The sequence below is a fragment of the Lytechinus variegatus genome, chromosome 3 (assembly GCF_018143015.1).
Source record: "Lytechinus variegatus isolate NC3 chromosome 3, Lvar_3.0, whole genome shotgun sequence".
NCBI classification, from domain to species: domain Eukaryota; kingdom Metazoa; phylum Echinodermata; class Echinoidea; order Temnopleuroida; family Toxopneustidae; genus Lytechinus; species Lytechinus variegatus.
This window is the reverse complement of record NC_054742.1, coordinates 13,967,059-13,983,651: the sequence shown is the minus strand read 5'-3', so window position 1 is coordinate 13,983,651 and position 16,593 is coordinate 13,967,059. Positions and strand designations below refer to the sequence as shown.

Sequence of the window (16,593 nt, the reverse complement as noted above, 5' to 3'; positions counted from 1 at the left end):
GTGCATCTCAACCAATCAGAATCAAGGAAAGATGTCAGATCTGACAACTTGTTGGACAAAAATGTTGATGAAACGGTCCCCTGTTCCATTAATACTCATTTTCTCACTGGTTAAAGTGAGATGAGAATGAAAACAAAAATAGGATCATGATTATCGGAAATAAGGGTGCCATGTGAAAATCATAGGCCATCACAGACCATAACTTAAAAAAAGTGGTAATATCACAATGAAATTGTATTATGAAAAGGAAAGATGGACATGGTGCAGCATCTGATATTTTGAGCAAAGATTATAGTGTTTCATTAACTTCATTGATTTTGGTCAATGTTATCAGTGACTCATCGTACACTTTACTTCAAAAAGTACGTAGGCTAACAAAATCCCCTGATACCAGATGACCCCCCTCCCCCGCCCCCATATTCACGAGAGTGTAAAGGATATTTTTATTATAGTTATAATCATAAAGTAATTGCAATCACATATTCATAAATGGACTTTATAACTAAACTCCCATTATGCAGAATATAACCTTTGCTATATAAGCTAAACGTAGTGATTTGTCACGACCAAATTCTAGTATCGATTGAGCGCGGGGGCGGAGTGTCCGCGAGAGAGATTTTGCATTTTTTTAATGTAAAAGTAGGCCACTTTAGAGGGGTGGTCCAGACTGGAGATATTTATATCTCAATAAATAGAGTAAAATTTACAAAGCAAAATGCTGAAAATTCGACTAAAATTGGATAACAGTTAACGCATTATTGAATTTTTAAAATTTGCATTATTGCGGTGAAACAGTTCAAGGCATGATATTTATGAATATTCCTTAGGTGGGCTGATGATGTCATATACCCACTTGTTTTTTTGTATTTTATACTATGAAAAGTTCAGTTTATTTTAAAAATTCTACCCAGAACTAAAACAAAGAGAATGAAAACTGATTAAGTGCATTATTTGTATTGCCGCAATTTATTTCACCACAATAGATGAAACAGATTTCATGTACTAGTAAAAGAAAAGGGAAAGTGGGGGTGTGACATCATCAGCCCACCTAATGAATATTCATGACGATGCGCATAATAAAACTGTTTTCACAAAATATTGACAAACTCTAAAAATCAATACCTTCATTACTTGTTATCCGATTTTGATGAATTTTTCATCATTTTGCTCTGTGAATTTTACTCTATTTACAGATTAAGTATTTTCAGCCCTCCATGACTATCCCTCCAAGCACTTTGATACCATTTAAAGATGAATCTACACATTAACAGTAGTATTGATGATGTTTTTTTTCTATCCTGAAAAAAGTGTGGGCATGATTGTACATGCAATCCCCCACCCCCTGGATTTAACCCCGTGATGTGGCAACCCTCGGTAAATAAATTGTTATTATGAAGTCCATGAATATAATGTTTCCAACGAAAGATGGCGCTATATACAATTTACGGTCACGAATGGATTTTCATGATCATTCTTCTTAATAAACATTATTGCGAAAATCGGACTGTAAAGACAAGGGTAGAAAGATGAAGGAATTTGATAACACGGAGATGGATTGAGCTTTCGCCTATGGGGGTGGGGGATATTTTCAGGTTTATCTCCCCCGGTTGGCCGCTAAAAGCTGGTGTTTGTTTTCGGTTATTTTTTTTTATCTATGTCAGGGGGTGGTGCTAAAGACTAAAGTTATTAGTTTGCAAGAGCAAAGCAAGCTTAAAATTTTAGATATTTCATGTATTCAACCCCAGGGGCGGCGGAGCGAATTTGAAAGGGGTGCACAGGGGAAAGGGGCACTATCTTAAAACAAATGACTTTTACAGTGGCGTAATGAGCCAAAATTTGAGGCGGTTAGATATGTCGTATCATGTAAAATTCATAAGAAGTTGCGAGCGAGCTAGCGAGCAAAATTTTGATATTTTTATGACGAAAATCAAATTTTGTGATAGATTTTGACATAATTTTCAGAAAATGATCTCATATTCCACTCATTCCTCTTTCTTTTTCTTTCTATTTTTTTACCTTGGTCGTTAAAAATTAGGAGGGGATCAAATTTCCCCCAAGCCACCCTCATCTGTATGCCGCTGCTTATCTACCCCACTTTCATAATTTTAAATTTTTACGCACGTATGATTATTACAATTTTCCCTTCATAAGTAGTAAAATAATTATAGAATTATATTTTTTATATAGGCCTATACTGTAAAGAAATGGATGAAGAGATAATGGTAGGCGTAGCTTTAAACAAGGTTCCCCAGAGCTATCTACCCTTTGGAAAAATTGGTGATGCCGAAAAATGTCTCTGCAGGGAATCGATCCCGGGGCCCCAGCTTTGAACGCCGGTGCCTAAATCACTAGACCACAGAGACGGGTTAGTGGCTACGGCGACCCCGATCCGATTGACCGTCAGATAGACAGATTTTCGACACTATACCAACTATTCCTTTGTCTATCCCCTATTGGCGGAGGCTGGATCCGCCCCTGAAAATAAAGGATATAAGCCCCTTGTCCTCCGAGTGAATATCATCTCACTCAGTACAATGCAAGCGCAAAGCGCTATAGCTAATTAAATAACCTAATTGAAACAATATGTATTCCCCTCCCCTTGTTTCATTCCCTCTTCTTCCCCCTCTTATATTTTCTTCCTTTTCCATCTCCTTCCTTTTTATCTTCTTTTTGTTTCCTTTCTCCATTTTCCTTGTTTTTTTTGCACCGCCAACAAGGGCTGTAACCCCTTGATCCTCTGGATCCTCCTATGTATAACAGCAATGATGTTGATGAAGATGATGACAATAATTGTGGTGATAGCAATGATTATGATGGCGTTGTTGTTTTGTTTTCGTATCATAAAAGTATCATAGGCTTACATTAATCACAAATTGAAAATATACAAATAACCCGTAGAATTAAGAATGGTAACCCATTCTCAGTTATAAAATATAGTTGTTGATGCTGGTCTTCCAAGAGGCCCGTACATTGTATAAGACAAATAAAAACACTGAACAACAAAATTATAAACATTACAAAACAAAGCAAAATAAGACAAAACATAGCCCCCCCCCAAAAAAAAAGAGAAAACTGACAAGAGGTAAAACGTATATACGCAACGTGGTATAAAATCTCATTCCTTTTGGATTATCCCCACTTTTATCTCCCCTCTCTCCCTTCTTCCTCCCTTTCCACAAGCTCCTCGTCTTTCACCTCTTCTCAGTAACGGTCTCACCACCCGTCTATCATTATTGTAGCAGCGTAATCTCCAGTCAAAACTTGAAACCCATTCATCAAATCTCACACATTACCCCCATATAGTTCTGCCTTTAAAGTTCTGATTAGAGGATTGTTTAAATAATCTGAATATTTTCATGTCTCTTCTTATCCCATCATATTCAGAGAATGCATATGGCTGACTGATAGCCACAAAAATAATTCATAGAGTGATAAAAAGTGAGGGGGAAACAAGAAAAAAAAATGATCGCCGCACCGTCAGGCCCATGCAGTTCCCGACGGATAACCAAAATATTTTCGGAAGGCCATAATCATCGTGGTTTCGAAAGTATATGCAAAACCCATGAAAAATATGCTTTCCTTTATACATAAATTAATTTTTGACGTTCATTTCGAGCACTGTTTGATTTAATTAACATGCATGATTACTTAACTAAATTATACCTCCGCGAAGCGCGAGCTGATTTTTGTTTTATCTACTGACCTGCAAAAGTTAGTTTAAGCAGTGTTAGCTCCATGGTTTAAGCATGTTTAAGCAGCGTTTGAGTTAATTTTCATGAACAGGATGTATATTTGCATATACGTACGTCATCACTGAACCAATAATGCGACCTAAATTTTGTTGCCTATACTGGTAGCCTATACTGACCTGAAAATGGCAAATTATTAAAAAAATATCTCATAAAATGATGTGATCACGCAGTGTGTGCTGAAAATTTTAATACAATGACTTGATGAGGCTTATTTCACATTTCATATTGTTGAATGAATCCTTCCCTTTGATGGAATTGCGTCCGCGCTTTACGCGAGGTAGATGAATTACAAATTCCCTCCCCCAAGAATCTTGGAAAAAAAACTCAATAAAAATAAATGAACAAACGTCAACAAAAAGGGTTTTATCATCATTCACGTTCAGCATTTTCCTCAGGCATGTCAGGATGGACTTCAAAAACAATTAGGTCTGGTGGGTATAGTCATTATACCTACCAAGGAGTATTACATCAGATGGCGCTAATACGTTTTATAAAAATTGAGAATATATAGAAGTGGTAAAAATGCGTACCTACGTGAACTCAAGTCGCAAAACAGAGTAGAAGACGGGTATATACAGGAACGAAATATGCCCTATGCCGCGTTGAAGCTCTCGGAATTTTAGAAATTTCTCTGAAACTTTAACCTGTTATAATTTTGACATTTCTGAGATGATAACTCGATTAAGAAGAAACACAAGCTCAATATGTGAAATGGTGTAAACTATAGAAGAGGGTCTATACCTTTTCCACGCTTTCGAATCACGGAAGCCTTTTTGATTTATTTTGGAAGAAAAAATTGTAATTTCGCTCATATTGAAATTTTTAATCAATGGCACAGGAGATGGATGTGCAGCAATATAGAATAAAGTTTCATATCGTACATAATTTTGCGTATAACACGGCACGAATTTAATGCCTCCCCACTTTGAGCAGTACTTTGCCAAAAATTACTTGCTGAAATCATTTGGGGAGTCGGGAATTGGCGGTAATACCCACTCCAAACAGCAGAAGAGCCGACATTTTGTGTCAATGCAATTGAAAAAAAAAACTTTTCATAGTATAGGCCTTCTCTTTACACCCATGTATAATTCATAATTTCTGGCACGAATATACGATTCCCTGGCACAACCGGGAAGGGGAATGTGTTTTGTGCCCCAAGAAGGTAGGGGAAAGCGGGGTAAGTTGTGACAGTTTTTGCTTTTTGCATGTTAGAATTGAAATGATTAATAATCTTGTCGAAATAAGTACCTTGCCTTGAAATTTAATTCTTCTGGAATATTTTCCACCTATATATAACTTTCTATCCCCACACTGAAAGTCATCGTGACCTTTGAAAAAAACGATGTCAAATGGCTCAACTTGCCCCATAATATGGGGTAAGTTTGAGCCACCTTCTGGGGTAAGTTGAGCCACAAAAACTATGTACAAAATGTATGAGGGGAGAACAAGCATGTCAATTTTTTGTTTAAAGTCTTTTCACTTGCTGATTTTCTATAAATACTAACATCCTTTAAAAGGAAAAGAGCAGTCATGTAACTTTGCTCCTTTCAGCCAGCATTTCAATCGATTTTTATGGTTTGTTTTTTAAGATACATTACCATAGGAATTACCATGGCTCAACTTGCCCCATGCTGTTTGGCTCAACTTACCCCAGTCCGAACTTAGTGCAATAATTTTGTATCCACACATTTATTATGCATCCATCATATAAAAGACTATGACAAGAATGAAGATCCATACCTGGACTAATAATGTTGTTATCATGTCTTTATTATATTTAAAGACGTGTGTGTTTATAAAGCACTTATCTATTTCACACTCTTTTTTACTTTTTTGGCTGAAATTCATATTTTTCCCTCTAAAAAATACTTTTTGTTTCAAAGTTGAAAACAATGTGGTGGGGTTAGGGGTTATGTTATGGGTCATCAATACATGACACCACCACAATGTCTGACTCATTCATTATTGGCCTGGGGCTGGTGGCTCAACTTGCCCCTATGCTCAACTTACCCCGCCTTCCCCTATATATAGGTGAGTCTGTGCGAGAGCAATTGAGCTTTGCCAGACGTGTTTCACTCAGATATTACTTTTGATCAACTCGGTTCACTTTCCTTTTTCAGTTATGTTTGTTTCCTATTCTGTACCTATTTGTAATGTTTTTTTTTTTTTATATATATATATATATTATTGTGGAAATAAATGATTTGATTTGATATGACTATCATTTGGGACCGGCCGGGCCTTTAATAACGTCACACCCGCGGGCCCGAAAGACGTGGCTTGGCTCGAACCATAGACCTATCAGCTAGTAGGTCCATGCTCGAACCAAGTCTGCATCAATTTGTATTCTTCCCACGTAAGTTAAACCCCGAGTTAAACTTGGATTACAAACGCCTAGTGTAAGGGGTGGGGTCGCTCTTCGTGCCTGGGCCTGGAATCCGTGTTATTTTCCAAAAGTATTATTTCATGGACAATAAAAGAATTATAGATCTAATTTGATCCCTGGAATTAGATATAGAACCGAAAATGGTAAGGGCGGGGTCACTCGGCCATCTAGTTATATGGAGGGGGCCGGGGGTCCGGGGGGGGGGGGGTTGGGCGGGGAGAGACCCCGCTGGGATCGAGGAACACGCACCTGTACCTATTGTACCGCTTCCATTCACCTGTTGCAATACGGTGCAGGACGGTACATTTGCCGGTGGTGTCGTTATGTTAACGCGACCGGACTAGAAATTTTCTTGCTGCTCTTATTTTGCTGACAAAGTTTAGACATGGAACATTCGTATATAGTTCGGGACTAGCTTCCATAGGAGCTAAATGCGATAGAGGAACTCTTGATAATGCTCCGTTTTGTGAAAATGCTACGGACCACCACTGCACGACGTACCATGGCTCGTGTACCGTTATCTTTAATCCGTTTACTGAGTCAATAAAGATCACTTCGAAAGTTCGGTTGTCTCCCAGCAACCCTACGCTCTTAGTGAGCTTCTACGAGCACTTCGTACTTTGTGTACGGGCTAGGTACGGGGTCGGGGCTTATTCATTCCGCTTCGCCTCGCTTGTTACTCACGTCACTACTCCGACGAAGGTGATTTAAAGCTGGCTGTCCAGCTGAGCTGACTGAGAGTCTAACGAGTAACGCTTTGCAACTCTTGGATATTGGTTTCAATACTTGAAAGTTAATCATGAGGAGGTGACACTTAGATTGATAATAATTAATTGACTTTGGAATCCAGCATCGATCTACATCACGGCAATTTTGCCCGAAAATCTTTTAACTCCCATAATTGTGTGCAGCAAACTAACCAGACGAACAAGTTATGGGGAGTAACGTTAAAATGAAAGAGGTGAGATATTAATTTGTGACTGATATTTTTTTGGATGGTTTTGTCTGTGTTTGACTTTTACAGTTGAACAAATGGGTGAATGATGATTGATTTCAAATGACACAGATTCACTAGAAATTGGAAACTACTTTTAAACTAAAGAACACATGTAGGCCCTGAATTATTAATACAAAGAAAATATGATACACAAATACTACGCAAGTACTTTAAGGAATGATTTATTAAAGACATATTTCACCCTGATGAAAAAATTGTAAAAATAGCAGAGAAAATAATGACATAATGAATAGTGACATGAACAACTGGGTATTGGCAATGAAAATTTGAACAAAAAATTTTAAAATGAAATTTGAAATTTTATAAGTGAGTTTGTCCAGATAAAATTTCTGAGAAATTAGAATCCTGTACAACTCTTTTTTTTTCTTATAAGAATTTCCTTCAATTTGCTCAGTTGACTTAAATCAAAATACATAATATAGTACTCATAGAGTAATTAAAATCATAATTTTACACCCAAACATTCATTCACCCTCTCACAACCATAGACACCCACCTGTGCACACCATCAAAGGCTCACATACCCTCTCATGCACCCACCTTCATACTCTCACACACACACACACCCTCACAGTGTCAATGACACATTCTTACCTTGACCTATCACACTTTGTGTCAATCTAAATCAAAGACAAATTACAATCTTCTTATTCAAACATGTACAGTGTGGAAGTCAATGTATGGGGTAAAATTTCATACACCATGTATCATCAGGATGACAAAAGTTGTAAAGAAAACATGTCCTTGGTCATCAAATGAGCAGTCATCCTTAGAATGAAAGGTCTGTCTTGTATTATAATTTTTTAAAGTTTTGATTGAATAAAAATGAATTTTGCAAGAGGCTGAGGATGACTACTCATGCAAAAGATGTGTTTATTGATTAAAGACAGTGCAGGACAATGAAATATCGCTTGGTCAAGCAAGAGTATCAATTGATATTTGATAAAAAGTAAAAATTTAAAAGATGGATGAGATCAAAGGTTGGTGTACTTTATACGTGTACACTGTCGATCAATGTGTAAGAAAAAGTATGTTTATGTCCAATATGCTGAGCTTGCACTTTCAAATGGCAAATTACATTTTTGGTCAATGTTTATCTGTTACATGCTTCAATACAGACGTTTCTCTCTGTGATCAATACAAAATCAATAGATGGAGACATGTGGTTGAGTGAGGAATCCCAATTCCTGTCTTAAACAAGTTACCAACAAACAATGGGCTGATCACAAGGAACCCCTTTTTACAGCTTTATAATCGCCTATTGATTTTAGTCCCATCTCTGTGTTCATGTAAAGAATATCTTTACTCCAAGAATGGGTGTACATGTACATATATACAAGTTTTATTGATGTTACAGTCAGTATCAGCATGACTTTTTTACTGTCAGTTAAATACATTGAATATGTCTTATGCAGTATACACTAAACCAAGGAAAAATTAAATACATCCATTATTTTGAAGTAAATTTTTGATGAATCTGTTATTTTCAAATGAAAATTCTTCAGATGATTGTAATGGGGAATTCATCCTTTAAGACATTCAAGGCATTATCAAAGTCATTTTTGTTCAATTCTTAAAAAACCCCTCCAATCTCTTTCTGTAATTGTAATTGGATCATCTTAACTTCTACTCTATCTTGTGTGTTTGTTGCGTTGTGTGATGGTGTGTTGGTGCATGTGTGTATACCTGTTATGATATTATTTGTAGGGCTCTTATATTATCTATATGAAAATAAGCAATCTTTAAAATGCCATTTTGCATCAGATTTGTATGATATGTTTCATTGAGCTACAATTTGATGTTTGGGTAGAATGGGAGAGTAGTCCTGACTGTACATGTATGTATGTTATACCAAATTGCCAATTGGAGATACTGTATGTACTTAGTCTTTGTGATATCATTTTCAGCATTGACTTTCACCATTTTTTTTCTTTGTTTACACAAATCATTACCAATGTTTCATAAAAAGAAGTCAATATTTTATTCTTCTAATCTTCTACACCTTTTCTGTTTACTGGTTTAATGTTTGTTTTTAAAGTTAATTCATTTTGAAGGTTGAAATTCATTATTCGTTAAAAGAAAGAATACACAATATGAAAATCATTATTAAAGTGAAAGATAAGATAAAAGTATATTTAAATTAACATTTACATGTTGTAAGTTTGAAAGTTTTTGCTATTACATTGTCTACATCTACATGTACAAAGTAATGATGCTCAAGAGACAGAATTTTTATTTGATGAATTGCCTGATTCAAATGTTGATGGAGCATCAAGAACTATAAAAAAATGGTTCCTACAAACAGTTTTGTAAGACTGGAATACCAAAGCTTTAGGCAGGTTCTATAATGTTCCCCTGATTAGTACTGTATGTCATAATTAGTGTACCAAATGTTTCCACCTATGTAGTGTGGTTTCTCGTTACTATTTGTTAGGAATGACACTATTTAATTTCATATTTCATTTAGATCTCACCAAGGCACTTCCCAGCCCAGCCCAATGAATTTGAACTTCAGTATCGGCCTAATGTTATAAGTCACCTGCCTCCGCTCAGTGCACATCAGGTAATTTATACTGCATCATCTATTCAAATTGAAAAATACATGCCAGAAATAATCTATTTTAGAATCTGTGGCATTTAGTTTGCCAGACCTTTATATGAAAAACAAATGATAAATTGCTTGAAAATCATCTTGAAAAGGAGTATGGATACAAATAGTTCCAAATGTTTGAATTGATTGTCATGTATGGGTGATATCATACACAATTTTACATCATAGAGTAATTCTATTTTGTGGTAATAAATCCAGAACATCAGGCATCAAGATTGATTCACATGGTTCAGTTTGAAATTAATCATGATAAAATGTATCCGGGTAGCGTATTGTAGTGCAGTTCTTCAATGCTCTAGGCCTGCAGGCAGTTGCAATTCATTTTTTTTATTACTTCATAGGGTGATTGTTGTAATTTCATCTCTATTCACAGCACATAGTACATGCCTTTCATAGAGAGTTGGTGTGATCAGGTCCCAGTCTTACAAAGAGTTATGATTGATCCAATCAATCGTAACTCTATGGAAATCCTCAGTGTCATAGTTTTTTTCTATAGGAAATTTGCACAATGTGCTTTGTAAACAAAGCAAAGCGCAGTGAATTTTCAATAAAAAAATGAACGCATGAATAGACATCATAGCTTGAAAATATTTTGAACAAACATGCATAATAGATGTTGATGTTGCTGGCCGTCCATAGTTGTGGTTGATTGGATCTATCACAACTCTTTGTAAGACGGGCCCCCGATCCTATCTTGGAAGGGGGCATAGAAAACTTATTTTCCTGAAGCAAAATGAACTACACCTTGACATGCAACAAAATGCTCTATGAAGCTTTTCAAGAACATCAGATCAAAAAGGGTTGATTTTTATGACCGAAATCTGATAGCCATTATTATTTCCATACACCTCAATTCTGCAACAAATAACTTTAGAGATTTTAGTGATTAGATTAACAATAAAGATAAAGAGGACATTATTATTTTTGCCCCGCCTGCATAGAAGAGTGAGTACATGTAGGCGCCGCTTTTCTGATGGCGGCATTGCAACATTGAAATCTGAACCAACTATCTGAACTATAACCAGGCCTGCTATAACTAAAAAAGTATATGGACCTAGTTCATGACACTTAGACATAGGAGTAATCAAGTAGTAGTGAAGATCCTGCCTGACTTTCAGGTCACATGACCAAGGTCAAAGGTCACTTAGGGTCAATGAACTTTGCCCATGTTGGGGGTATTTGTGGGATTGTCATCAGAACTTTGAAATTTTATAGATCTACATGTAGTTCATGAAAGTTGGACATAAGAGCAATCAAGTATCCCTGAATATATTGTATAGATTTCAGGTCACATGACCAAGATCAAAGGTCATCTAAGGTCAATGAACTTTGGCTGTGTTGGGGGTATTCGTATAATTGGCATCATAACTTAAAAAGTTTATGGATCTACATGTACATGATGTAGTTCATGAAACATATATGTGTACATGTAAGGGTAATCAAGTATGAATGGTTGTTTTCCACACATCTTAGGTCACATGATCATGGTCAAAGGTCATTTTGGGTCAATGGACATAGTATTTTTTATCATATGAATGGTTTCTTTTGTGAAAATTATTTAATAATGTACCTGTTTTCAAAGTCAGCAGTGCTGCTATATTAAATCATGTACAATGCTGGCGAGACTGCCAGAAGCATTCCACTTGATTGGTTAAACAAATATTGCAGATTATTGTTTCTATCCAGTAGAATGTACTGCCTGATGTTTAATTTATTCTTTGATAATTGATTTCTTTATACATTGTTGGGCATTAGGTGTTTTTTTAATTTCAGAATTTTTGAAGGCCTCAAGAAATTATCTAATACCTTGGTCACATTTGCTCTACGGCAGCCGTACGGCGAGTCGAAACCAGCTGTTGTATTAATTTCAATTCAAACCACCTATATAATAGTTGGTACAAACTACAAAATTTGTTAAAACGGCTGTTTTCGACTTGCCGTACGGCTGCTGTCTAGAGCAAATGTGACCAAGGTATTAAATGAAAAAAGTGGGCTTATGGTACATGTAATACTCGAGCTACAGCCTGTATTTATAAGTGCAGTTTCAATTTGTATGCTTTACTAAAGTACATTTTCACTTAAAGTATTTATCTTTATGCTCTTATGTGACACAACTAGGAGATTGTTCAAATATTGAATGTGTACATAATAACCTTATGAATAAAAATTTACCACTAGCATTGAGCTGGAGCAATTTGCATTGCTCATTGATCATTGCTGTATGCAGGTGGTGGGGCAAGGGAAAAGTTGCGGCCTACCAAAATTTTGAAAACTTAGATTTTTTATTGAAATTTTCAAAATAACAAAAGTGTGCTAAAAATCCTTCAATTCCACTTTAAAAAATGCAAAAGCACCCCATCACTAGCTCCCTCACTTTCGAATTTCTCAAAAAAATTTTATTTGCCTTGCCTCCAGGAAAAAATTTGTGTCATATGGCCCTGTTAATAATTGAGAGTTGAATTTTTTATATGAATCACAAATTCAATTCTTTGTCGCATTAGATAGAAAAAAAGATAATTAAAGAGATACTTGCTTGCAGAGCAAATTATGGAATTAAGGACGTTCCCCAGTTTATTTTTTGTGCGCATCCCTATCTAAGTATATTTTACGCCATGCGCGTATTATTCACCTGTTCACAAGAAGTGAACAGGTGAATAATCAGCTAATAGGGTTTATCAGCTGATTTTTCTAATCATCTGTACAGTAAATCTTGATGTGTTGTTTTACGAAACTGTTAGCTAAAAATAATACATGGACTAACTTTTCAAACGCCTCTACCTCTTCAGTATACTTTAATCTGCAGTGCTGCAAAGTATGGCAAATACAACCTCGAGTTTGATTAAATTGGATAGTGGTAAAATTTTCCCTTATGAAGATTCAAGACTTTTGATGCGTTATTGTGATTTTAAAAGTACAAATACTCCAACAAAAGGGCTGATATTTTGAAAACAGGCTTATCTATGAACCCCCAAATTTTAATGTTCACACTTCAGTATACATTTCTCTACAATCATGCAAAATTTTGTGAAAATGACATGGCTTTTGAATAAAGTGCAGCATTTAAGTTTGTTACATAAATATCAAGATTTTTAGATATGTTTTTGTCACCTTTCACCTAAAAAAAGGACAAATGAATAGCAATATGAGTGGATTCTTTATATTATTCTGAACCACACTGTACAGTGTATACTGTAAAATTGAATGAAATTCAGATAGATTTTGACTGAGTAATCAAGGTTTAACACTCAATGTTGTGATCCCGTGCCAGGGTTTAAAAACGCAAAATTATTTTTAATGCGATTTCTCGAGACCTTTGCAAATGGGTGACCCATTTTAATTTTTGCATATTTGGTAGGCCTATTAGGTGCTAAAGTAACTGCAAAATTTGGTGAAAATGACATTGATTTCATTTTAACTGTTTAGTGTTGAACGTCCTTAAGAAAATATCAGAGGAAAAAAAAGCTTGAGAAAGAAAAATCTTGAGTGAGTTTTTCCTACATAGACACGTACACCTGTTAAATTTTTTAGTTGGCTGGGCATGAAGTCCCACACTGTAGCCTACTATTAATGCTTGGCATCACACATTTTTCAGCAAATACTTTCTTTTTCATTATATCAATTGCATTGCTTACTGCAGGTTAATGGAATAAATTATGATTTTGTATATTAGTCTGGTATAAATAAGAAAGCTTCATGTGAATGTCGTAATGATTTCACCAATTTTATTGAAAATTATTATTTCTTGAGTGAGTGCCTGTACCATGGCAACCAGGATAGAATAACTTAATCCTTTCTTATAGTGAGGCTCGTTGCTATGCTATTATTAAAATCAAGGATGTCTCCTAGAGTATTTTTCAGAATTTATGGCATATGCTCATATTAATATTTCAGTCTTCATAAATTTTAGATTTTGAGAAAACAAGATTGAAAAAGACCTGAATGCACAAATTGTAATTCACACCTAAGGAAACAGAGCAAAAATTTAAGATCATGATCAGATTAGTTGTTTTCCTACTCTTGTAAGTCCAACAATTTTTTTTCCCTATTATGTATTTCCATTAATTTGTCTTGTCTGTGTAAAAATGTCTGTATTAAATACCACACTGAAAAAAGCACCCTTTGAATCGCGCACAAACTGCATTGTGTAAGGATGTTTCTGCACCGATGCGGTGCACAAAGATGTTTTGCTAAGGGCGTTTATGCACCAACATGACAACTTCTACATTACCAAGTCTGTACAATTGTGAATTTCGAATGTGTGGAATTATAAGTACATTGCTCCTGAGAATATAAATGAATCAACCAGATGAATGAAATGATGCACTACCTGTATATTCTTCATTTAATTGTACTCTCTATATATAAGCGATATGAAAATTTACTTATTGTATTAAATATTGTGGTTACTTTGTTTATATCAAATGATGTTTAATAGCAAAACAAATCAAGGATTCCATGGAAGTTACCGTTGGATGGCAAAATTACCATTAAAAAAGTTTTTAATTCAGTGGGGTCCTGTTATTACTCATTGTAAGATTTTAAGCACATAAAAATTGTATTATTTTTTTCCCAAGAGCTTGTTTATTATATGGTGAATACCGTGAATAGATACTTTTAAGAAATCATGAAGAAGAAAATGTATGTCATCGATACTATTGTGAAAATTTTAACTTCTCATTTTGTCCAGCCGGCATATAGTGACAAACCTAAGATAGTTCAGCCAGGAGCATTCACAAGAGCTGCTCCAACCAAAGAAGTCAAACATAGTCGCCGAGTCAGTGATGCTATTGCTAATAACTACACTCCATCAGCCCGCAATCTGACATCTTCATACATTTATGAGATTCTACGCAGACATGGTAAATATCTATCTGAGATGGTATCGATAATAGCCAGGTGGTTTTCCAGAAGCCCTTTCAAAGAATCACCTGTCTCAGAATTTCACAAAAAGCACCTAATTGAAAGTGAGAATTAGAACATGTATTATTGATATATATAAGACTGTGAGGAAATCTTGATGCTGCATGTAGTTGTTGTTTTACAGCTCTGAAAATTGTAATAAAGCCAAAATGGTATAAATTCTTTACAAGAATAATGCCTTTCCAGTGTAATCAACATTATCTGATATAGATATAAATTTTATAAACACATTACTTGCAGGTTTAACAAGATTCCTATATTTTTGTCTTGGTTCTCAATGATGAAAATATTATTTTTCTAATATATATAATTATGTTAATAATTATATGCAGCAAGTCATAAAAAAAAGCTAACGTTATCTGATATTGTAAGCATACATAGTTTTTTATCTTTGCATTTCTAGATTATTGGGATACATTTAATTATATTGAATGTATAAATGGCAAAAAGTTTTTAAAGACTAACTTTCTTTTTCATTAATCAAATGAATTCCAAGTAAGTAATGATTTTGAATTTGATTTTAGATCGTCCACAGATTCGGAATGGCAAAAGATCACCATCTCCAAATCACAGAGGTACTTCTCCATCACATAGATCATATCATATGCAATCATCTACTTTGGACCATAGGAGATCACCTGATAAATCTACCACTCATGGCACTCCTTCACCAAGAAAAAGGTAACATCATACAAGTGTTCTTGTGAATATTTTCTATGCAATTTAAATCAATGTCAATTAATTCAGGGCTCCACACTAACCCATTTTTTCTACTGGTCCAACCTATTCATGTCGGACCAGTAGATACCCTGTTTTTCAAATTTTTACTGGTCCGAACCTAAAATCTACTGGTCCCAAAAATAAAGAAAACATTAAAAAGAGGCGCAAGTTTATTTTTCTAGCCTTTCGTTGCCCCCCCCAATAAAAAGAAGGAATGAAGGAAAAAGAGAAAGCAAGACAGAAAATGAAGGAAAGAAGGAAGGAAGGAAAAGAAAGAAAGAATAAAAGAAAGCAAGGAAGGAAGGATAGGAAGGAAAAGAAAGAAAGAATGAAAGGAAGGAAGGGCGAAAAAAAAGAAAAGGTAAAGAAAGGATAGATGTGAAGGAAGGAAAATAAGAAAGAACTAAAGAAGGAAAGGAAGGAATAAAGAAGGAACAAAAAAAAGAAAGAAAGAAAGAGAGGAAAGGATTGAAAGAAGGAAGAAAGGAATCAAGGAAGAAATAGGGAAAGAAAGGAAGAAGAGAAGAATATAGGATGGATGGACTCAAGAATTAAAGAAAGAAAAATATCAAAAAAGAAAGGAAGGAAGGAAAACAAAGAAAGAATAAAAGAAAGCAAGGAAGGAAGGATAGGAAGGAAAAGAAAGAAAGAATGAAAGGAAGGAAGGAAGGACGAAAAAAAGAGAAGGTAAAGAAAGGATAGATGTGAAGGAAGGAAGAAAAAAAAGTAAAGGTAAAGAAAGGATAGATGTGAAGGAAGGAAGAAAAAAAAGAAAAGGTAAAGAAAGGATAGATGTGAAGAAGGAAAAAAAGAAAGAACTAAAGAAGGAAAGGAAGGAATAAAGAAGGAACAAAAAAAAGAAAGAAAAGAAAAAAGAAATGAAGGAAAGAAATGAAGCAAGCAATACAGAAAGAAAGAACAAATCCAGAAAGTAGTAAAGGAAAGAAAGAAGAAGCAATAAAACAAGAAAGGGTAAAAGGAGAGATGGAAAGGACAAAAGAAAGAAAGAAAGAAAGAAAGAGAGGAAAGAAGGATTGAAAGAAGGAAGAAAGGAATCAAGGAAGAAATAAAGGAAAGGTAAAATGATAGAATGAAAGAAATAAATAAAGGAAGGAAGGGAAGGAAGGAAAGAAGCAAGCAATATAAAAAGAAGAAGTAAAAAAGTAGATGAAAGGAAGAAAAAAAG

At 35.0% G+C, this 16,593-nt stretch overlaps 1 protein-coding gene across 19 annotated transcripts in view; it reads left to right on the top strand.

Annotated features, from left to right (window-relative positions):
• The first annotated feature begins 6,390 nt into the window (after positions 1-6,390).
• Positions 6,391-16,593, top strand: part of LOC121410272 (dynein heavy chain 3, axonemal-like) — a 106,613-nt gene continuing 96,410 nt past the window's right edge. For 11 of the 19 annotated variants that reach the window (XM_041602255.1, XM_041602242.1, XM_041602254.1 and 8 more), the window contains exons 1-4: positions 6,392-7,099; positions 9,624-9,719; positions 14,455-14,626; positions 15,212-15,368. In XM_041602255.1, coding sequence (XP_041458189.1) covers positions 7,073-7,099; positions 9,624-9,719; positions 14,455-14,626; positions 15,212-15,368 — 452 coding nt within the window. In that variant the 5' untranslated portion in view covers positions 6,392-7,072. Of the gene's footprint in view, positions 7,100-9,623; positions 9,720-14,454; positions 14,627-15,211; positions 15,369-16,593 lie in introns of all 19 variants that reach the window. The other 8 variants (XM_041602238.1, XM_041602245.1, XM_041602237.1 and 5 more) reach the window with 1 other exon arrangement.